The sequence below is a fragment of the Chroicocephalus ridibundus genome, chromosome 7 (genome assembly GCF_963924245.1).
Source record: "Chroicocephalus ridibundus chromosome 7, bChrRid1.1, whole genome shotgun sequence".
In the NCBI taxonomy this organism is placed as follows: domain Eukaryota; kingdom Metazoa; phylum Chordata; class Aves; order Charadriiformes; family Laridae; genus Chroicocephalus; species Chroicocephalus ridibundus.
Genome location: NC_086290.1, coordinates 27,676,409 through 27,700,518, shown reverse-complemented (window position 1 = coordinate 27,700,518; position 24,110 = coordinate 27,676,409). Strand labels below are relative to the sequence as shown.

The 24,110-nt window shown below is 40.6% G+C and overlaps 1 protein-coding gene across 1 annotated transcript in view; it reads left to right on the top strand.

Moving 5' to 3' along the window:
• PDE11A (phosphodiesterase 11A) overlaps nt 1-24,110 on the top strand; it is a 142,857-nt gene that overhangs the window by 86,583 nt on the left and 32,164 nt on the right. The window contains exons 11-14 of the mRNA XM_063340503.1: nt 13,912-14,058; nt 14,164-14,271; nt 19,459-19,568; nt 22,587-22,677. Of these exons, the coding sequence (XP_063196573.1) occupies nt 13,912-14,058; nt 14,164-14,271; nt 19,459-19,568; nt 22,587-22,677 (456 nt within the window). The remainder of the gene's footprint in view (nt 1-13,911; nt 14,059-14,163; nt 14,272-19,458; nt 19,569-22,586; nt 22,678-24,110) is intronic.

Here is a 24,110-nt window from a genome sequence, read left to right as displayed (position 1 = left end):
CGTTGTGGAGAAGAGGGTTTACAAGGAGTAATTAAACCCGATGAGGCTCTGGTACTGAGCTGCTCCCTGAAAGGGCTGGCCCTCTTTGTTGGCTATAGAGGGGTAAAGGGAGGTTATAGCGGTCGTGAGGCGTACATCCACCCCGTCTGCCCACCTCTGAATATTTGTAGTCTAACTGGGCTGATTCCTTGCCCTCGTGTTGTTGTCTCATCTGAGCAGGGCAAGGCACTTCTTCATGGTTTAGTTTCCCATCTGCAAAGAGGGGACAGAAATGTTAAAACATCTCTGTGAAAGATTTCAACATTTCTGCTTTCTGACTGCGAAAGATTGTGTTGCATTTGTATGATAAACCCGCACAAAACCAGTTTATTTTGTAGTGTAGGAGATAAGTAAATCCTGTTTCTAAAAAAAATCTTTCTCTTGAGGAAAAGCATATATGATTTGAGACAGTTAAGGCAAAAAAAAAAAAAGAAACCTGTGGCCTGGAAGCTAGATAAAGCCCACAATTTAATCATATATCCATGCCCAAACAATTTTTTCGGTTCATTTATGAGTTTAGCACAGGTCATTACATGAATTTTTAACAGAGGTAGGCTTCTTTCAGCAAGGAATACATTCTAGTCTGTGGATTACATCAGGGCAAGGGTGTAATGCAGATGTCAATAAGAACTTCCTGTGGAATTTTTTTAATACGCAAAGGCAAAATATTTAAAGTGTTTAAGTTGTACAGAATAATCTCTGAATACATTTACACTGTAAATTAAGAAGGGAGTTTAAGGGTTAGGATTAAAAAAAGTGAAAAATCAACACTGATATTCTGATTGCAGAGTAAAGACACACAGTAGCTCGAAATATTAAATAGTAAATGACTACTATTAAGGTCAGCTGCTTCATAACTAGACTAGAGCTTAACAAACAGAAAACTTCAATCACCGAAAATAATAGAAAACTAAAATTACGTGCATGGTCAAAACCAGTCTTTGTACTACTTTTTAAAAAAAGCCTTCTTCTGTAAAACTGAAATAGATTTCAATTGATTTAGATAATAATGCTAAGAATTTCTGCTATACTCTAATATTCTTTCACAGTACTAAAAGGCATTGTAAGTAGTTTAAATATTATTGACTTATTGCTTTTAATAGTGGCTGGTTTTCAGTTTCTTAGTAATTATGCACACTAGTACAGTGGTACTTCAACAACAGAAATTTTCAGCAGAGGAGTAATAAAACACTTACGGTTATTAATTTACCCATACTAAAAAAAGTGTGCTACTTTGCTGCACTCAGATACTGCATTTTGTTATTTGCATGGGAAATTTTGTATTTCTTGCATGTTTTGTATCCAAAACCACAATTGGTCCAGGACGTGAGAATGCTTAGAAAAACAAATTAGAAGTAGCAATTGTTGGGGACATAGATAGTATTGCTCACAAGTGAAGGTGAAATGATTTATTATCCAGTGGACCTGTTGTCTGTCCTTCGATCTGATCAGTCATCATACTCCACAAGAATCTCTTGCAGCTGGAAAGAAGGCATTGAGGAATAAATACAGTTCAACATTGCTCCACCATTTAGCCAACAACCATGCAAAAAGTGATAAGATGTAGAATACATTTGAAATGTCATGCCAGCCTGAGGAATAACTGATGAATGATTTAAAAAAAAAAAAAAAAAAAAATCAACACTTGTCAGATGATGAAGTAGTACGCTTCAGTCAGTGGTAGACTTGGGAATTTATATTTGGAAACATTTTCAAACAGGAAGAAACATCTATCCAATGCAGACCTATACACTTAAGTTGGACTAGAATAATTAAAAAAAAATAAAATTGGAGCATTACTTCAGTGAATGATGGTACTTTAGGAGTTCTGCACTGTGGGTTTATCATGGTTATTTTGCCATCAACAAGGAGCAAATTATTCCCCACACAGTTGATAGACATCCCTGGAGCTACTGATAGCTTACTGTTCTGAGATCTGCATTCCCAGACTGGCCCAGTAAGACCATTGTACTCTTTGTTTTGACTCATGGAAGAAAAAAGTCTTCAAAGATATCCCAAAAAATGGCATAATATTTCATATGTAAAATTATTTTTCTGTGCTTGGATTCTGTCTTGTAGCCCTAGCAGGTTGACAGTTACAACTGGGAATTTTCTGGTTCAAAAATGAGGTTGTTTTTCACAAAACTTTATTTGGATAGAAATTTTCTAATTGGTTTTAATATCATCAATGTTAATTTTAAAATGAAACAAGTTCATTAGCAATTGTACTGATTTTAAAACCAGGAAAAAAATCTTTTGTTTTCCCTAGCACATACCCTGCAAAAGGAAAAAATACTTTTCTTTGTTTATTTCTGCCTCTATGCAGTGTTCTGGCTGCAAAGAGTTGTTTGTCGTAAATGTTTACTGGTATTGATTTTTAATTATTAATGGCAATATTTCTATAGGTCTTCTGTTTTAACAAAATATTTTACAAAAGGAAACATAAATGTCCCCCAAGGGAAGAAGACAGTGTTCTTTAAAGGGTTTTGACATTGCGAACAAGTTCATATTAGAGCTAGAACCTTTTTGTAACTAAAACTCCAGAAAGTGAAGAACAGGAAATAGATGAGAAACGTTTTTCTGAGATGAATGTGTTTGGCCACTGGGTGCCATCCTTGCTCCACTGTAAGGCTGATCGCCTAGCAGCATTTCTGTGAAGCTGTAAAATCCTGACAAAGGTAATACCACTGCAATATCACACCATTGTAACGTTTCCGTGTGTGCATATAGTAGAATTTGTTAGCAGCACAGGCACCATGTCCCTCTTGCATGAGTCACCGAGGGACTCAGGAGAAATATCCTCATGGTTCAGCCATATTACGTCCACAGTCTCATATCTAGCAATTCTTTTTTTTCTTTTTTTGCATTCTTCCATCAGCTGGTAGGAGTGAGGCAGTGCTGAAAAGACCTCTTCCCACACACGAGGGTGTCAGTGACCATGCTCCTGTGCAGTATTAACTTAGGCTGTGGGACTGTTTAAAGGGAAAAATTACATGGATGCACACTTGTTTTCTAAATCAATTCCTATTTGGGCTATATGGGCCTGTATCATCCAAGCAAAGCTATATCTAGCATATATTATATAAAAAATATTTGCGATTACAACCTTCTACAGTTTATTTATTACACTGTTTCATTGTTTGCCTCGGGGGGATTCCTCTATTGTTTTAGTCTCAAAAGTCTCTTGGTTTAGTCTGGGCAAAATCCCAGGCAGAGTAAATGTACTTTCTAACGGAGAAATTGTGTCAGTAGTTCTGTGTTTTTAGTCTTTCCAATTTTAAGTGTAAACACTTTAAATGCACGAGAAATAGACTCTCGCACTTCTCTTTCTTGCTGTAACTGTATGGAAAACGTGCGGATTATACCCCAGGCAAAAACAGGAAACTGAATGTTTTATGAGGCCATTTCTATGAAGCGTTCCATCATCTTGTGCCTTGCAACAAGCTACACCCAGCTCTGAACACACGCAGAAAAGCTGAGAAAGTCAGATATCAGTGTTTTCCAGCGCCTTTGTGATCCCCCTGCGCATACGGCATCCTGTTTGGTGTGCTTAAATGTAACTCAGCTAACCCTGCTCTCTGCGCTGCCATGCAGCAGCCGGTGTTTTGTCCCAGGCATACAACAAGGTTATGGGCACACACAAAAAAACCCACCCCAAACCAGCAAAAACCTTACATTTATGGTCTTCATAAACTCTACTGTTAAACAGATTCCAGGTATCTACTTGTGTTATCTGCACTTTCCCTGGAGGAGAGCCGTTGCTGTGGGTGGTGGGGAGGAAAGGTTTTAGGTGGCATAACGACAGCAACACCACGACAAGTTGTGGCAAGACGTGGCCCGTGGGCAGCACCTGCCCCAGCATCGCATGGCGGCCAGCTAGGGAAGACCTCGGTGAGCTGGGTGCTGTGTGGCACAGCAGTGCTGGGTCCTGTATCCAGCTCCTCGCCTGGCTCATTTCTCACCTCTCTGCACTGCACGTGTGCTGCCTCTCCGAGTCAGTGGTGGCGGAGGTATTTGTGCCCCGCAGCTTTGTGCCAGGCGAGGACAATCCTCAGTCCCTAACAGTCACGCAGACAGATCTCTTCCCTGATACTCCTACCCCTGCAGCTGATGCAGCCCTGTCGAAGCATAGGATATAGACGTTATATTCAGAACATTAATTTGGCAGATGCAAGGTGTCTGGGAGAGAAGGAACAGTTACATCAGTCAAATATAAGTGTGTTTTCACAGGCGTCAGTTAATGTGTATCATAAGGCCTTCATTAACCTCGTGAATGGTGAGAAACAACTATTTATGGCTGTGTTGTAGCCTTTCACCCCTAAGTAGTGATAGATGAAAGCAACTTTTGTTTAAAGAAAACTTATAAAGCTAGTAAGATATAGGTAGTATGTAAAGAGCTAAATAAACACAAGATTTAAGTGCCTATTTTTGTTGAAAGAGCAGAATCTGTACCTTTTATTTGTTCTCCGAAAAAGTGATTAGGCTGCGAGTTGTGTCTGAACCAGAGCTCTGTGATGCTGTGTGGGCTGCGTGCTCAGGCTTTCTTGCTTGGGGTGCTCTGTGGGATGAAGGGTGCTGTGGAGGATGTACGTTCTGCGGCGGGGAGAGGAGTTGGGCTCTGTGTTCACAGTGGGCCCTGCAGCAGCCTCTCACAGGATGACCCTCTTGGCTTGTCAAACTGTAGCAAGATGGCGTTTAGTTTGGGTTTGGTTGTTTGGGTTTTTTTTGGAGGATGCTCTTTTGGGCCAGTCCCAAGTGCTTCTAGGGAGTGATTTATGGATTCAGAATAGGATGGGTGGATTTCTTTTAAACCTGCAATCAGAACTTGATGAAAACCAAGGAAAAAAGGACAAAGATAAAGTATCTTTTAAGGATAATCACTGCAAGTTTCCCCTATAGCTCTTCTGTAAATGTATGTTGTAAGTTTGGAGGTGTTTTCAACGTTATTTATTGTCTACCTGACAACATTCAGCTATAGCTGTCAGTCCAGCAGATCTGAAATAGGACTTTCCCTCCAGTGGAGCTGTAACCTGTTCATATATTTGCATAACTTTCACCACCAGTCACTCTACTGCCAGCCTGATTTGTCGCAGGAGCTCAGAAAGAAAATTTTGGTGGCCAGCAGGAGCACTATCCAGTGACATTGCTGTGCACTCCCACAGCACCATCACGGCCCCACAGTGGCACACCACCAGTGGTCCTGCAGATTGGCTTGGGTGCAGTGACTGCTTCTGGAGTACACTGGGATAGAAAATAGCGTAATACCAGTGTATACGCTACTGTGGCACTGGTGAGGGTTTTGAGGTTTTATTGTTGTGCTTTTTTTATTTATTTTAATTTTTTTTAGCATCTCTTCTTGACACCTTCACTTCTTGCTCTCTCACACCATGTGTCCAACTGGGAGCTGCAGGGCACAATTTGGGCTGTTTGCCGCTAAAAGAGCCAGTTCCTCCCTGTGCATTCACGTCGTGTTGTCTGTGACCCTGTTTCCTCCACCCTTAATCAGGTTTTTTGTCTTCTGAGTCTTCAAGAAAGCAGCTAGAGCCTTCCCTCCCCTTCCTAGGTAGGCTTGTGGAGAAGTCCGCCTTGTATCCCTCTTCCCACACCCTCCTAAATTTATAGGCATGGAGTGGGTCAGTCTGCGTTACCCATTCTGCTCTTCGTGGGAGCAACAAAGCTGACTCTCTGCCTACCAGACCCAAGGAAGGCTGGTGTGGGAAATGGCAGCCCACATGCCTGACACTTTTGTATCACGGAGAAATACTTGCCCTAGGTTTGCTGCTTGTGTGTGTTTAAAATTCTGGGACGGAGACTGAATAGACCCTTTTGTATGAGTTTCTCATCTGCACCAATGGTCATAAAAAGTCGACAGTTGCTAGCCTGTAGTATGTGACACACTGGTTTTTTCCTAATCACCATAAGCCAAAAGGACGTGAACACTCCCCTGCGCGCCTTGGGAGATCATTGTGTCGGATGTGCATGCCCTGTAAAACTCCAGTCCTAGGCTGCTGTGGTTATGGACTTTGGCCTTAAGAATAATAGATGCTTTAGACCATTAATTGCTTTTATTTTATGTTGCTGTTCTTTTAAAATAGAAATTTCTTGTTCTTTTTATAGGCTGCCATATATTTTGTTTCTGTGTACTAGGAAACAACTTTAACATCAAGGATTGATTTTTAGCAACATAAATAATGTATTTTGTGTCTTTTCTATTATGGTTTGTAACAAAATTCTAAATGTAATGTTTTTATTTCTGAAAGTTGTTATTCCTTTTGATGGAATTGGTCCCAATTTCAGAAAGTGGCATGTTTAGAGAGGATTGATTGACTGATCAGAAACATTCTAAATACTTTCAGTTTTTTAGCTAGAATTCTGGGCTTGCCTTTGGAAATAGCATGTGTAATGCTGTAATGACAGATCTTCCTTTGCCCTTTTAAAAATAGAATTGTAAGAAGACAAATCCTTTCCTCAGGCACATATAGCTTTATACCAAAAGCAGAAAGCAAATACCATATTTTTGTCCTAAGCCTACAGTGCATGATAATAAAAAAAATCCTAGATGCTATATTTGATAGTGATATATTGCTTAATGGCTACTTTTCTTGTTCTAATAGAAGCAGCAGAATAATTAGCTTTCTGAATGCCATGAAGTTTCTCTTTTAACTAAGCAAATACCAGTATTCATACTAAGCAGCAGTTACGTTTGGTAAATGGTTAAACCAAATATAACTGTGAAACAAGACTAAATGCAACTTTCTGCATTCCACATATCATGTCTAAATTAAATGTCACGCTGTTAATTTGCCAGTTGAGGATGAAGCAGTGTGCAGCACGCGTACATGCTTCAGCTGCAGATTTTTAAGCTGGATTGCAATTGAAGCTGGATGCAAGAGCAGCATTTTTCTCAGATGTGAAACTTTGACTAAAACAATGAATGACCTTTTCCAGCAAAGGGCTGAGACACCTACTGTGGGACTTTGGGCAGTTTGGGCATTTGATTTCACAATTGCAACCCTCTGCTAATCTGCTGGGTTACTCTGAAGAGGTTTAAAATACATAAATTCTGTTCCAGGGACTGTTGATGTCTTTTACATCTGAATAGCTGTTGGAAAAAACATTAACAGAGTCTGGCACACAGAAACAGGGAGTCTGGTAGATGTGATGGTGGCAAAGCACGTTTATATGGCAGCATGAGGTCTCCTTATCTCATGTTTCATCCAGCTGCATTCAGATGAGTCCAAAGCCCCACTCCTACCTTATTCCAGTCTCCAGTTTTTGTTATTTGAGTATCCATTCATACAGCGACCTCATTCAGAAAATTGGAATTTGGTGAAAGTTGTTGAAGGGCAAATAAAGTTGGGGGTTTTTGGACCCCCCCTTGAGGAGAGGCATTGGGCTGGCTGGTCTTAAGAGCTCCTTTCCAACCCAAATGATTGTGTGATTCTGGGCAATCTCACTCTCGAAGGCAGCAGCAACGCTACTGTGGCAATCGCATTAAAAAATCGTTAGAATCAAAATCCAGAGGAAAATACACATGCACGCTTTAAGGCTCTTCCACGCCCCCTCCCCTTTACTGTAAGTATTGTAAAATTCTCTTTAAATGTCGCTGTCCTGCTTCTGCTGCGGTTGGTCATTGGAAAAGAGGTGCTAACTCAGCATTGTGAAGGGCAGAGAGACACCATCCCTAGTCTGCAGTAACAGATGGAGGCCTTTAAAGGCCGGGTTGCTCTGGGCATTAAAACATCCCTGAGCTGAAACATTTGATTCTTTCCTCTTTGTAGAGAGTGAGAAATGTGTCAGACTAGAACATAACAGGCTTTGGTCTTCCATGGCTACGAAGTGCAAAATTTGTCCACTACCGCTAATAACTGACTATAAAGATGCATTTTAAAAGACGCCTCCAGCTATAAATACAAGCAAGTATTTTAGAGGCCTTTATATGTGAAAAGAACCCTTTACAGATAAAAACCTTCACCATCAGAAAATACTGTTTCTAGTACGGCTTGATAGAAGATTAAGTGAGAGATAACAAAGGCTTCGCATTTAAATATTCTTCACTTTGATGCTTTCTGTGCGGGTTTTGATGATCAGCCTTTAAGGTTTTTCAGTTTGTAATCTTCTGAGAGAGATTCTAGGTGAAGAGATACTTGAAAGGGTGGTCTTATTTTTTTGCGTATGTCACGTTGTCTGAAGCTCCAGTTTCACTACAGAGTATAAATGAGATCAGATCCTGACCTGCTGTTGAAATCGTACATGGACTCCTGACTCAAACAGTGCCCCTGGGAGTTAAGAGGAATACGGTATTGTTTTGCCATTCTTTTGTTACATTGGGATATGTATTTCATGGGATATCTTTATATGTCTTGTATGTATTCAATTTTCTTTTTATTTTTCTCTATCAGTCCGGCAGTATTTTCTGATTAGGAAACCTTGCTAACCATTCCCCGTGTCATTGTCCATAGGGCTGTATAAAAAGTTGACCGTATTCAGTAGTGGAAGTTATTGTTACAGAACAGTTCTGATATGGCATGGGAAAGAAGCTGAGCATACCAAATGGCAGATTGTGCTGGTTTTTTAATTAAAGCCATACTAATATACTTATCGGTAGATTTCAAAATGCTTTCCACACGTAATAAGCAGTGATGTCTTATCCACACAGGTAGTAAAACTGAAGTACAGAGAGTTTAAGCTGACACAGCAATGTAGGATTTCAGTCCAGTGTTTTCTATGCTTAGCTGGACTGCTTCCATGGTAGTGAATGTTCTACAAGGCAAAAGAGTGCTTTCTGAAGAACTCACCCATTTCCTTACGTCTGATTTTATCACTTTGTCAAATACGGATATATAAGATTGTAAAAAATATGCTATTAGAAAAGTTAGTGCAAAACCATTTAGTAAGCCTTCCCTGTTGCTCTGTGGAATGATGCTCTGTCAACGCTCTATAGTCCCGCGTTCTTGGTATCAAATGGGATCAAAACCTGTGTTTTCATATAATTTGTAATGCTGGATCAAGTTATTACAATCAGACCCTTGAGCTGTAGGTATCTTCTGTTCAAGAAACTCCTTAAGATGCCTATCAGCCTGTGCCTCCTTGCAGGGCATACGGATGGAATGAGAGGATTATGGCAAGATGAGACAAAAAGTAATTACCACCTTGAAATTGCCCTCTCTCCACCACTGACCCAGACTGTCTCTTAACTAAATTCTGCTATAGGAGAATATTAAATATCCAAATTGCTCTTTCATATTTGTTCCTGACACGATACGTTTTTTCCCTACATAAGGAGTTTTCTCCCTCTGATCATTTTTTAAGTTGTCAGCATGTGACTCGTCTGCTGGTCTCCACTGGCAGCGCATCTGACTAACTGGAATGAGAAGGCTTAAGCTTAGTATAGCTTTCACATACTGAAAACTAGACTTCCAGCTCATGCAGGAAGTTTGGTTTGTAAAACTGTGTGAATCGTTAGGGAAATCTATAAAGTTTCTTCCCTGTTTGGAATTACCGGTAATGTGTTTCCAGATCCTAAAACAGCAAGACACCTATCATGAGCTTATAGCAGCTGTCAGACCTAGAAGTTATTCAGGACAGGAAGCTTGCCCCCTTTCACCCATCTCCAAGGGATCATTCTCGTACTATTTATAACTATAAACTGATTTAAAGTTAATTTGTAAGAGGGCATTTAACACTATGCTTTGCATACGTTTTCTCAATAGCAGTATTGGCTGTTATAAAGGTACTAGTGTGGTATATGATGGAAACTGGAAGTAGGATTAAAAGGAAAGCAATTTGCAATAACATTAACCAAGCTGAATGTAAAACCTCTTTCTCATTCAGGAAATATGCTCAATGAGAGCAGCAGAAGTCTCCCATTTTTCCTGGTGTTGATTAATTGTGATCGCTTCGTTCAGCCCTTACAGTAAAAATGTCATAAAATGCTCTGTGTATATGTGTGTGCATATTATACTGCATTTTTCTGATACACATTTACACAGGATCACATACTGCCCAGAAGAAAAAAGAAGTATGAATGCTTAACTTTATTCTTATCTAGTTACACACTAACAATATGAAGAAACCATTTTATAAAGCTTATGTTTTATATATACTTCGAAAACTGTAAAATAGTTGTCTCCAGCAGCACTAAGGTGTAAGCATCAAATAGTAGCTTTTATTTCAAGTATTTAGCTTTTCAAAGTTTCCCTAAAACTTTGACTCTTTAGTTTCCTAAAGTTTTCCTTAGGTTTTGTTCATCCACAGCAGCCCAAAGACTCATTAATACTGAACCAGAAACGTTATTTTTCTATTCCCATGGGCTGTCATTTACAGTGGCCAGAATTGGGAGTTTATTGTTGGTAGAAGCCACTTTGGTGTTGCATGTATTTGGAAGTATGGCCCTTTGGCGATGGCCGAGGTAAGGTGAGGCTCAACCAGTCACTCGTTTCCCAACTGTTCATGTAGACCAAGCAGGCTGTGAAGGAATTTACATGAGAGCAACGAGGAAAGGAGAATCTGTCTCCAATCCTGAATTAAGTACAAAGGTGCTTCTCCTCCTTCCTCGATCCATCCCGCCCCCTCCCATGCACGCCTGAGTACGGGGTAGCCACAGACCTTGTCTTTACGCTCATTCCGGGCCATGACGTCCTCTTTTTCAAGCTGCCGACAAATGGTGATAGTTTCCCAGTCTGGTAAGTGCTGTTCGTACTTTATTAGGCAAGACCAGTTGCCTTCCATGTGTTAAGCCCAACTTGTGTTTGTGGTTCCTTTCAAGACAAATTTTTGTTTTAGTAACAAGGGGTATGGAGATATGACCAGAGGAGGCATGTCCGGCTTTAATTTACCATAAGCTCACAGAAGAGTCATGTGAATTTTTCTCAAGGATGAAGAGCGTTGAAATTGCTTGATCTGCAGGGTAAAAAGACTTCAGAGTATAATGTTCTTAATTGCTTTTAGAAAGGGGAAATTGAACTTCAAAACGTTCAAAAGGAAGCAAGCCTTTTAAGTGATTCTAAATCACTGGGGTGCTTTAAAAAATAATTTCACTGTAACTTGAATTTTAATTGCCTGCCCCTTCCTCTTATTGTCATGGTACTTTCATCCCCTCTGTTTTCCTGGAAGAGAGTGTTGTTATTGCTGTTTATTTTAAGAAATCCACTGGAATTTGTCCTGCAGTGCAGCAGAATTTCAGGGATGGATATGTTTTAATATTCTGTATTATGAATATTTTTTATATCTTTGTAATTAAAAAAATGAAGTTTTAATGACTGCTCTCCTATAAACCCTGGACTGCTGCATTCTCAGCATAAGAAGCTGAGGACAGACAATGCCAGGTGCAGCCAGAATGTTGCTGCAGCCCCACAACATATCATTTTTTTAACATTATTCAAATTAGTCTCAACACTCATAATTCTGTTGTTTCCTTTATTGCTGTTGTAAAGCAAATGGTTCTTTTATACAAATGTTATCTCCTGGCTATTAATTCAGCAGTTATTTTGGATTATGGCACTCCTGTTAAATTTAGGAATGTAAAACCTCATAAATATTTAAAAGTTTCAGACTGACGTGGAAGGAAATTGTTTTTGACTTGCTTTGTTAATATCCTGTTGTTCAGTTTGTAATAGATTTGGAATATATTGTTATTTCTCCACTGTTGGACAAAAGGAAAAACCATTTTAGTTGAGCAACTGCTTCAGCTGTTCTCCCTTGAACTGTAACAGGCTGGTAAAAGCATTTGTTTCCAGTAAAAAATAACAAGGAAAATATCTGTTTTCCTTTAAGAGGACAAAACCCATGAAAATTTTAATCAGAGCCCACTTCAAAGTTAATGAAAATGTAGCAGTAGGTTTGTAAAGAATAGTTTTGATGAAACAATTTCAAGTAGATCTACTTACAATCAAACTGCTTCTGTTTCAGCATCTTTGCCATTTAAACTTCTCTCTAAGGAACAAACGAGTAAGATGGACAAATGTATTTCTTCCCTCAGAGACATTTTATAGAGAGTGCGTTTACTGCAATGAGTGTATTCATAGACTAAACATTAGTATGCATCTCGAGTATCCCCCAAAGCTCTGAAGAATAACTGAATGATAAAAAAGTCACAATTTTTGTAAGACAGCTGGAGGTTTGGACAACACAGTCTGTGGGCGAGCATTCCTGTTTCGCATCTCCCTGTATTTTCTTTCTTTCTTTACCTCAGAATACGTAGCTTTTCATCCAGATCTTACAGGGTGTTAAGGTGTAACTCCTGTTGGTATCATCCAGAAGTATTTCAAATGTTTCAATAATTATTCAAAAGAAGATGCTGAATTGATTCAACCTGGGTAAGTACACTGGCAGACAAAGCAAGTATGCAGTTAACAGAGCTTCCATCTCTGCCTGCATGCTCCAGAGCTGCTTCAGCTGAGTCCTGGGATGACATCTGAGTTGATGGGTTTGTTGTATTTTCTATGTCGGTTAACCTCGCTGGTGTAATGCCATGACTTTTTTGTGGTACTGGCATGCTTTACTGGGTGCTGAACTGAAAAGACTTTCCTTCTAGCTATCAAATAAGTTAACATTGCAATGTTAGTACTATCTTATGGCAGGTTTGCACCATCTTCTCCTACGTGGTACAGCTAAACCACCTTAACCTCTGCATAAAGTAATTATTGTGGTGGCACGTTCCCTTTGGCTAGAAGAAGCTTTTTACATGTCAGTAACTTGTAGTTAGGGTGCAATGTTTCAAAACACAAGTTTTCAAAGAGGAAACTGTGAGATGGTCACACAGAAGCTGTAACTGTGAAGGTGAACTTACAGCTGCATGAACAAATTGGTATTTTGTGCAAGTGAGTAGCTGGATGTGCCACACCAGCTGAGTCCACACGATTTTAACTAATTCAGCATGGTCCAGCTCATGGCCTGTGGGCTGGATCCAGCCCCTTCGCGAGGTTTCTGCCTGACCCATCGCCTTCTCACTGCAGAGGACACGGAACAGATGCTCCTTCAGCAAATGCAGCCTCCTCCACCTGCCCTCTCCAGGGAGATGAGTGGCAAGTCCAAAGGGGCATAAGGAAGGGCAAACAAGCCAGGGAGGGTTGTCAGCACCTCTGCCTGCCTCCCGCAGGTGCTGCCACTGGCCCAGCCACAACACATCTGTGTGCGCCACTGTATGCATCAGCCAGTCCTGCACACTCACTCCTATGGATTTCTGTGCGTGAAAAAATCCATTCTTCTCATACAAACAGAACAGAAGTCTTCTGTTACATGGACAAAGCAAAATGTTAGGCTTTTGCTGTTGTTTATTGACTTACGACAGCATCAGCGTGTTGAAAATTATTTTTATTTTACTTTGAAAATTACTTCTGCCAGACGTTGCTTGTATTACTCTTTTTTTGGTTCTATGAATGTGTAGTGAACAGTGTAAAGCAAAGGGCACTTGTATGCTTATGAATGTAAAGGCGTTTGGATGAAGAAATTCTGCAGAGCAGTATATTTACTTTGCATTTCTGAATGGTAGCGATTAAAATTCCCAGCTGCTGGCTGTCCAGATGTTTCATACGTTACAGCACTGTAATTTGCATTGGAATATATTGTGTTACTGCAGTAGCTGTAAAGTGGTCAACTCTCTCAGTCTAAATGCTGTATACGGGCTCCAGTTGGGATGGTGAGCATATTTCCCACTCGTACCACGTTCTTCTTCCCACTGTTTCCCCGCTCTGTTTGCTTGACATGTTCGTAGTTCTCAGATGAAGACTTTTATTGCTTGGCATTCAAATCAAGCAGTGGGGTGTATTGGCAGGACAGAACTGATGTATGGATGGTTTCTTGTAAGACTGACACGGGAAAAAAGACCCAAGTTTCAAATCAGAAGTTTCCCTTTCCCTTTGGCATTTTCAGGCAGCAAACATCCCTCTGGTGTCAGAGCTTGGCATTGACGATATCCATTTTGATGACTTCTCGCTTGATGTGGATGCCATGATTACTGCAGCCCTGCGGATGTTCATGGAACTTGGAATGGTTCAGAAATTTAAAATTGACTATGAGGTAACCATCTGCACTGCAGAGAGATCTGCTGCTTTTGTCTTGGCACTACTCTGTCCGTTTGTACACGTTTAGTAGCCCTGATACAATTTGTACTTTTCTTTTCAGACGCTGTGTAGGTGGCTTTTGACGGTTCGGAAGAATTATCGAATGGTTTTGTATCACAACTGGAGGCATGCTTTCAATGTCTGCCAGCTAATGTTTGCCATGTTAACTGTAAGTATCCAGCTACAGACACAATCCTGTAAGAGCTTTTACTGCCACGTTGCCTCACACGTCTAAACATTTTCCAACATTTGATTTCTTTTCTAGTTATTATGATATTCATTTCCAATAGAAATGCAAATAGAATTAGGTTATTCGACTTAAGGCGGCACGTATTTGGCAAAACCTTATAGTGTTTTAGTGACAGCGATATCACAGGCACATTAAAGTGACTGAAAACAGATGGCAGTCTTGGAGTGAGCTTGTTATTATAGTTCTTGATCTTAAAAAAAATGTTTTTCTTTTGGAACGCTTTGATTTGACAATTATTTCAAACTCTTAAATTGAGAAGTACAAAACCAAGGAAGATTAGAATCCCAGAAGTATTTATTAAGTTGATATTTATTACCTTCTTATGCAGCTTCATCTAAATAGCTGTAGAAGGTGTTGCCTTAAAACATTTTAAGATTATCTTCCAACATAGTGATCTAAGTGAATCTTGTGTCTCCTTGGACACTGCAACACCTTCTGGGTTTCAGTAACCTGTATCTCCATCAGTACCAGTAACTCCTCTCAGCATACAAGTAAGTTCTGTTGGAAGTAGCACTGCTCTTGCGCGTTCTCTCTCCCTACCCCACAGCAGCCTTCCTGCGTGAGATAAGCCATGCTTGGGTAGTTCATTCTTGTATCAACAAAAAGCTTGGTGGTCCTGGATGTTTAGCATTCTGGTTAATATGGCAAAAGAGAACCAACATGTCTGTGTGCACACAAAACTTTCCGCTATACTTTACATTTTGGGTTTGCCTTATCTCCAGATAAAACTAAGAATTCAGATTTTTCCATTTTTATTTCATGTTTGGTTTTAATAGCCAGAGTAATCATCTATTGTGAACCTTAAAGTGGTCATATTAATAGCATTTGTGCAAGTACTTATTTATCTGGGATAACATGTGCTTGTTCCCTGATTTTTAATCACTGAATGTTCTCGTCACTGGCCGGTCTCTGTGGTGTGGTTGGCATCTGGAGCCTGTGTGCAGAGGTGGAGACTCCGCAGCCTGTGCCATTCGCCGCACAGGTCAGCGCCGTGTTACATGGACTTGTGACAGTCGGTGGCCTGTTTCCTGCTCACAGGGCACAGCTGTCTCGTGCATGGGTTTCCAGATCTCCTTCTCCGTTTGGCATCGTCTCTGTGGCAGAACTTTGTGTCAGGGGCAAAAAAAAAAGTATGACATCCTCCAGCAGGTGGATGTTGGTCTAGTGCTAGGTCCATCCCAGCTATGTGGGTTTGTTTCTGTGAGCAAGTACGGAGGCGTAGCAAAGCTGCACTGTACACCGTGAGACAAAGGAAATGGAGACATTCAGCAAGAGAGAAAGGTCACCTCTTCTCCTGGGCGTGAAGCTGATCAGCTGAGCAGAATTAACATTATTTCAGCGGGCACTTCCTGATGAACTCTAATGAAATCTTGTGGTAATGTGTGGGCATTGGCCGTTTTTGAAGTTTTGTAAACTTGACATGCCTTTTTTTTTTTTTCAGTTATAGAAAAATGAAAAGCTTTTTACTCTGAGGAGTAAGGGCAAAGCCAGGCAGCGCCGTTCAGCTGGGAATTACAATAATTTCTGCCAAACGCTGCCAGGGCGTGAGGAGCCCTCCAACCTCACCCTGAGGACCTCTAGGTGGAGCTCCGAGGCCGGGTTTTCGGCAGGCTCTTCTTTCGGTGGGAAACACTCTCCCACCAGGCATCTCCATCTCAGCTAGCGGTGACTGCGTTGGCAGCCAGCAGGGAGAAAGCAGATCCCTGCTGCTTCCACAGCCAGCAGCAAGCCTGCGAGGCCTCAACCATAAACTGCTTTGACCGTGGCTCTCAAAGCAAAATTTCAGGATCCTTTTAGCAGACAGCACAGGGATGCAACTGTCTGTGGGAGGGAGGGCGTCTGCAATATTCAAGCCAGGCTCGTTTCACTGCCCACACCCCTCGTGATAAACCAAGTGAGCAATTCCACGTGCAGGGCTGGATGCGTGTGCCCATGGCATTGGACTCGGTCCGCATCCCACCCTGCTTGGCTGTGGTTCTGGCTGAGAACAGAGTAAGTCCAGTGTGTTTGATCCGCTTGAGCTGCTCTCCCTTCCAGAGATACAAAGACTGATGTTGTGGAAAAAAACCACAAAATAGAGGCTCAATAGACTATAGCACAAGGCTTGCTCTTACTGCATTTGTCTTGGGGGAACCATCGGGGTTAGTATGTGCCTTGTTTTTCACTTGCAAAAAGGGGAAGATTCTTTGACCACCAGAGAGGGGCTCTCATGGTCAAGGTGGCACTGCTTTGTGCAGTTATTGCACCTTATTCCTGGTTTCTCCGTGACCGTCAGCAGTATTGACGGCACCACAAATATAAACCAACCGGTCTATTTTGGGGTGTCTTCAGATAGGAATGTCTAATTTGTAACACGGTAGCCGCTAATGGCCCAACCATGCTCCCACTGAACGCAGAAGGAAAATTCAGCTGGGTTGAACAAGCCAAACAACAGAAATCCAAAAAAGCTTAAACCAGTTGTTTCACTCCTGGGTCAGCCTTCTGCATATCTAAGGTATGTTCCTGTATATCTGTGTGTTTTCCCTCTCTGGTTAGACACTGAACAGTTACAAGCCCAGTCCTGCAAGCCACACTTCTGTATTTCAGACTCACCCAAATATTCCAAAGACAAGCACTGAAGCAAGACTGCTCCTGCGAGCTAGGGACATCACACGAGAGCAGGATCAAGCCCAGGCTTCATTATCAATGCTTTTGCTTAACACAGTTCACATTGATGCTAATTTCAAAAAGTAAAAATGAACAAGTAAGCAATACAAAATTAAAATCCCATCTGGTGTGCTAATAACGAAACATAGAAACGTGGGACAAGGTATAATGAATGCAATTCATTTCCTCACATGAAAGAATGACCTCCATAATTCACTGGAGACTCTGCCACTCATGAGTTATGGGTCATTCCTTTTCTGGTGAAAATAAATTTTACTGCACCGTCGTCTATAGCCATGTATTTTTTCTCTCTGTGTAAATTAAAAAAATGGGGAAATGTAATCCTCTATTTTGTTGCGTTATGTTCAAAGCAGATATGCCCTTACCGTAACATTGTTTTAAATGAAATGGTTTTTATTGAGTGAAATACGCTATATTTCTCGTATATTCAATGACAAGACTTTTGATTAAATGAAATGTTGCATTTATTTTTGAGATACTGCTACTGTTAATAAGTTCCTTAATCAGCTTTCCTGCATTTGCAATACAGGTTGAATCCTTGAGTTTAATCAAAGCTTGTGTTATGCTAAAGAATATTTACTACAGCATCAATTTTATATTATAAAACTTCTATTTTAAGTTGTTTTAACTTAGACATGAACATTTGCTCTAGATTGAAACTTGACACGTGGCATGTTGTCAGTTACAAACCTATTTTTAATCCCTTTTTTTTTCTTATAAGAACAATGTTTAAAAAATAAAAAGAGAAAACACTGTTTTTTAGAGAATTTCCTCTGCCTGGGTAGCTGTTACTGAAATTAAAAAAAAGCAATGCCACTAGAATTCAGGAGAATTTCTTTCATAATATTCAAGTTACTCTGTGCACCAGTGGATTCTATGCAAAAGCAATCTTTTTTCCTCATGTTTGATCATCTTTTCTGATATGTAAACTTCGAGCTCCATTATAAAGCTTTTGTATCAAGTCCTGTGCTTCCTCAGTTCCCACTGAAATGCATTCCGGAGCACCCTGGGGAGCTTGGCTCCCTGTGCTGCCTAAAAATTAACTGCAGCCATGTTTCAGACTGTGAAAACAGAGGCTATTTGGATTTGAACGTGCATTTATTTAAGTAGAATTTGCAGTCTTCAGGGTGAATAGCAAAGCTTTGACGTGGTATTGCAGCAATTGACTGGCATTTCTGAGCGGGCTGTAAGTTCCTACCAGGTAAGAACATCAAGTGCCACAGATATTCAGTCTTTGTATCACTTAATCCTCTTCTTGCTGGTGCGTGAAATTATGGCCTGTTGAAAATCAATGGAATTCAGAATTTCTTACACACTGTTAGTGTTCAGCCTTGGTTTGGTCCTCCAATGTAAATATATTTTATATTCCTTTTAAATAATCTCCTTTCATACTAAGTAGATTGTGTGGCTAATTGAGGAGCGTTGTTGGAGGCTGGCACTGTGGAGGGACAAGCGTTAGGATTTTCCAGCTCAGCCAGCCATTTTTGCAGGCGATATGCCCTTATGCTTCTGAAGAGTTGAAGACCCAGGTTGTTTCTCCCATGGGTAAGATGCGCGGCACCAGAGAGGTGGCATCCCACGCAGGCTCCAGCACCAGTCCAGACAGGATCTGTTCAGGATGCTTGAGGTCAGCAGTAACAGTAGTATTTATTTTTTGACATGAGGCAGTTCAGGCAGGAAAACTGCTATGGCAAGTATCCCTGAGGAGAAGTGCTCTGGCAAAAAAAAAAAACGTTTCTAGGATCAGCTCGTTCATTCACATAGGTATACCTGGTCTGAGCTGCTCATGCGGAATTTCAATACATCAGTTTTCAAAATTCTCTCCCAAATTTAAGTGGATATCCACAGCAGAAATATGCCATTTGAGACATTTCCTTTAAATGATGCCGCTTCGTTTCATGTGTCCCAGATAACAAATCTCTTCATAGTTCCTAACAGTTCCATAGAGTGTATTTTAGCTGGCTTCTTTCCTAGGTCTTTTGATCTAACATCTTGGCTGTCTCTTGTCAGCGGGGATTGACTAAGATGGTCACCTCAGGATTGAAGAAATCTGTCTAAGTACTTCTCTGAACAATAATTTCAAAATGGAATCAATTTTGTTTTGTATTTCTCTGATATGTAATTCCAGTTCCTGTCTTAGTGTGTAGTTATTGGTGTTTGTTTTTCAGCTCTTTTTGCCTTCAGTGCCTTATGGGTAGTGGAGAAATGGCAGGCTGGAAATGCAACAGAGAGATAATAACAGATCACTCCAAGGACGTTATCTATTCTGCTAACCATGTAACATACAGCAGGGAATATAATATGACAATAAAGCATTTATCTTCTCCTTACTGAAACGTTCATGGTATCAAAACAAAGTTGACTGTTGCTCGATGGACTAACATTACTTATCCCTTTTGCTACTGATACTTACAGCTGCTATTTTTTTTCTGCTCTCAGACTGCAGGATTTCAGGAGATTCTGACTGAAATTGAAATTTTAGCTTTGATTGTGGGATGTTTATGTCATGACCTTGACCACAGGGGAACCAACAATGCCTTCCAAGCCAAGTAAGTCTTCTAATTCTTATTACTTTAATTTGTTTTTCTTCCACAGAAGAGCAAAAGGTGAGCAGGAAAAAGAATGAAGCATTAATTTCAGGCCTCCTAGGCCAAGGCCAAGCATTCTTATTCTTGTTTTTAGTGAGGGACTATCCATCTTTATCATTCTCTGTTCTTTTGGGTAATTGCTGGCTTGTCCTTTGTATCAGGCTGTTGATTGGGTTACCCCTGGTGAACTGACACTGCATATTGAAACGTGGTGCCAAAACTTGATGTTCTTTTCAGACTCAGGTATTACTGATTCTGGTATTCAACCCAGGAAACACTGAAACTGTCTGTCTGGATTGTTCTTGCTGGCTGGAATGCATGACGTTAAGCAAAACCTTGTTCAGCTATTAAGAAAAGAAAATAGGTAAAACTGAAATCATGGTTTTGCAAAAGATTTCACACCAGTGTAGGCAAGCATACATAAAGTAATTCCTACCTTATGAAGTATGAAACCATTGGCATCATGCTGGAGCTCTGATGCAGCGGGTGGCTGGAGTAGTTGCCTCACCACATACCCGTCAGTTGTGGAGCACACACGGTCCCTGGCCTTAGAAATGCTTCCTCCCTGACCTGCCCCATGCGCCAGAGCACACAGAGCCCATTCGGAGACAGGCTGCAGTGGGCAGGGCTGGGCTGGCAACGGTCAGTACCCACCAAAACACCAAACTGGATCGCGAAGGCAGATTCTTACACCACCTATGTGAAAGCTTGCTCTCCAGACCGTTTTCAATTCTAAAATTGAATTTTATTCTATTCAAAGTGCTTAAGACCTGATTCGGCAGGCCTGAATTGCGTATATTTTTAGTATCTGGGCTGCTGCCTCAGACACACTAAGGTAAAAGCAGGTTTGTGGAAGGTTTGAGGGTATTTCTTCTTACTGTAATGGTAAAGGAACTCCCTTGACCAAGGTCAAACTGAGAACAGGGGGAGACAACGCGAAATGTCCCTGACAACATCCTGGCCAAGCTGTGAAATAAAGCTGTCAGACACAGAGACTCCTCCAAATCCTGTGCTGTTTTCTCAACTCCCCAGGTCCTCTACAGCCAGAATATGAGACCGTGAGGCTCTCTTTGTCCTGCAGGTCCCAGCATGCATTTGCAGCTTTGTCTGTTCTGCATTACTGCTAATCCTCCAGCGTGACAGGGAAGTGGTTAGATGGTTACCCAAAGATATTTGAAAGCCAGGGTGATGTTGTATTATCCTATTTTGTCCTACCTTGTGCAGAAATACTGCGCTGTAGTGTGTGTATGCACGGGCTGCTGCATTTCTAGGGGTGAGTTGCCTCGGTGAACATCACTCAAACTGATGTTTCTGATGTTCGCTAAGCTGCCATTTCCTGAGCTATTGGAGTTGCTGTACAGTCTCAATGAAACAATGACACTGTCTGGATTTTCAATCACCATAGCAAGGAAAATCAATTGCAGTGCTCGAAAGACAGAGCTCATGGTGCAAAGGTTACCAAGCACTGCTAGGTGCCTTTTTGCAGCTGAGTCTTGAAGAGAATCAAAAAGGAGGAGACAAATGAGAAGGAAGCTCAGCTGGTTGACGTTTATCTTCCTAATTTACAAAAACGAGACCTAAGATTTACATCCTGACTCTGATTAAGTTAACGGCTTCTCCAGCATAACGTTACACGACAGTATCTCGTGTGCGGAGGGATGGCTGAGCTAAAGGTAGTGCTTTCAGCATTAGGCTGCCATCACTTATACTTGTTGTTTGACAACGGAGCACAAAGAGGAGGCTACCATTTTACGACCCCATAAAGAAATTGCTGAAGACATTTAACAAAAGACAAACATTACCACACGTGTATAAAACATCCCTGAAAACAGAAGCTGTAGTTTTCATAACAGCAGCTATGATTTATTCCTCTAACCTGACTTATAAATTTAAGCATCACATTTTCCTATTTTATCTTCAACGTTCAATACTGCTTTTCTGTGTGATGAAAGTTCAAGAGGTATATGATGGAGGCAGTATCACAGTTGTCTGAAATGGCTCTGTTATATATCTCAACACCACGTCCTCTAGGGATGATGTTTCCTGGACATCCTTCTCTCTAATATAGCTGCTTCTGATAATTAGATAATGGTATGGCGCAGTTTTATAGTATACGCTCCTAGGAGACTCTTTGTCTCTAGCCTAATCTCTAATTCTCATTTCTTTGGAAAGAAAACCCTTCTTGTCACTTTAGACTGGGTCCCAGAAGTGAAGTAATGGTGAACAGTAACTGTTCTGACAATCCAGTCCCGTTCTCTGCACCTCCCAACAAGTCACAATTTTATAATTGTGTTCCGCAGATTTTTGTTCTTTAAACTTAGAAAACCCACCTGCTCTGTGCAGTTTGAAGATAATTTTTTTTTTAGACAATAAGCGTGATGAGAAAATACATTCTAGAGAAATGCTAAACTTTACTTTTACATTCACTGCTCTCACCTGTGTTTTTTTTTGTTTACCTTAGTATTTTAAGTGCATTGTTTTACAGACAGACAGACAGAACCTCACTGTGTTTGCAGTTGGGTTTTTGTTGTTGTGGATTTGTGGGGGGTTTTTTGTTTTTGTTTTTTACGAGTTTGTAAGCACCCATTGTAAGCCATTGTGGTTATATCTATTAAGAATTAAAAACAAAAAGTAGTAACAGAACAGCTGGACCCAGCTCAAGGATGTTACTGTTTGTCTTGACTGCACAGTGGTGCGCCTGTGCTGTTGCATCACTGAGGCACTTTAAAAGTTGCGTTACAAAATTTCACATGGTTCCAGGAAAATCTTTAGTCAGCTGATGACATTTAGCAAGGTCTGGAACATAAATGCCTTGTATCGGGCTATAAATTTGCATTTTGATCTTGTCAGATACCTGAAGTGTGGTTGCTGAAATGGAGAGGGAGAGCGCAGCTACATGCTTTCGTTACTAAATTGTCTCTGAAACTTGCTGCGTAAGCAGACGAGAGGTATTTGTTGACTCCCTGTGTTCTGTTTCAGGAGTGGATCAGCCTTAGCTCAGCTCTACGGCACCTCTGCTACCTTGGAGCACCACCATTTCAATCATGCTGTCATGATTCTCCAAAGTGAGGTACAAAAGCATTACTATTAATCTCACTGTAAACTGTTGGGCAGTTTCAGCTGGAGAAAGGAAATACCACACACAGTACCTTCTTAATGCCCTCTCCTTGGGGAATTATTTATTGGTTACCACAAAGGTCACAACTAGCACAAAATTAAACAACTACAAATGCTGATCATAGAGCCCAGAGATTATATTTGTCTCAATCAGCTAAGGGCAAGCAGAACATATCCTAATCATATTGTCAGCTTTTCTCAGTCGTCTTACATATATCCTGCTCGGTGGTTTATAGGTAGAAACAAGCTCTTACCTTTCCCCACAGGTGTTGCATTCAGAGTACCACAGTCATACTTTACTGGACCAGTTTAATTTCTTTGACAGTCTTTCTGTAAACAGTATTTTTATTATGGTTTTCCATAATTTTTTAAAATTATTTAAAAAAAAATATATCAGTAATATCGTGCTGTCCAGAGTACACTAGCTGCTTTGCAGATACATTTAAAGACATAGTTCTTGCCTAGAATATCTGATGTGCAACAGTATGCCCCATGTAGCCAGTGAGAAAAGTAGGAGGATGGACACGCAATCCTTACAAAACAATGGATGTATTTGCTTAATTTACATAGATAGGTTGTTACAAAATGCATTCAGTATATATAAAACCAAAAATTATGTTCATGCAGCACAATTGGAGACCATATGTTGATCTGCAGTAACTTTTGAAGAGCATCCAGGAATGTCCCGTGATCCCAGACAAATGGGAACAGGGTGATGGCTTTAATTCTGTTTGCAGCGCAACAGAGATTAGTCATGGGACTGTGGCTTTACTCTTCAGTTTCTGGATATTATATTAAAAAAGTAGACATAGGAAAGGAGAGCACCAGCATGAGATTTAAACATCTCAACCTGCTTAGCCTACCTTATCTGCAAGGTGATACTAGGAATTAAATGGCTCCTTGTATTACTAAGGAAAAAGGTATATGAAAAAGCAGCATTTGAAAGTTAGACTGGTTCAGAATAGGAAAAAAGGAAGGGAGTTTTGGTTTTTTGGTTGTTTTGTTTTTCTAAACTCTGGAACGTTCAGCCTCTGGAATGAGCTTTCCTGGGAAACAGTGATTTCTCTAGTTCCTGAAATCTTCATCATAACTGAATGTCTCTCTGAAGATAGGCTCAAGGCATGGACAATCATGTCAGCGTGTATGCTTTTCTTTATCTTTTCCATCTTAAGAATCAAGAAATTTATGAAAAAAATACTTTTTTCTTTGGAATCTACTCCAGCTTCTTTCAGACATATAAAATACCACTTGAAATGCAAGTCCTCCTCTTTGATCACTCAGGCAGCTTCTTCTCCAGGTCCCCAATTGTAGACCAGAAAATTAATCTTACGGGATTTTTATCCAATAGATACTGTTTGCTAATGGCACATAACGCCCCTTAGTTTG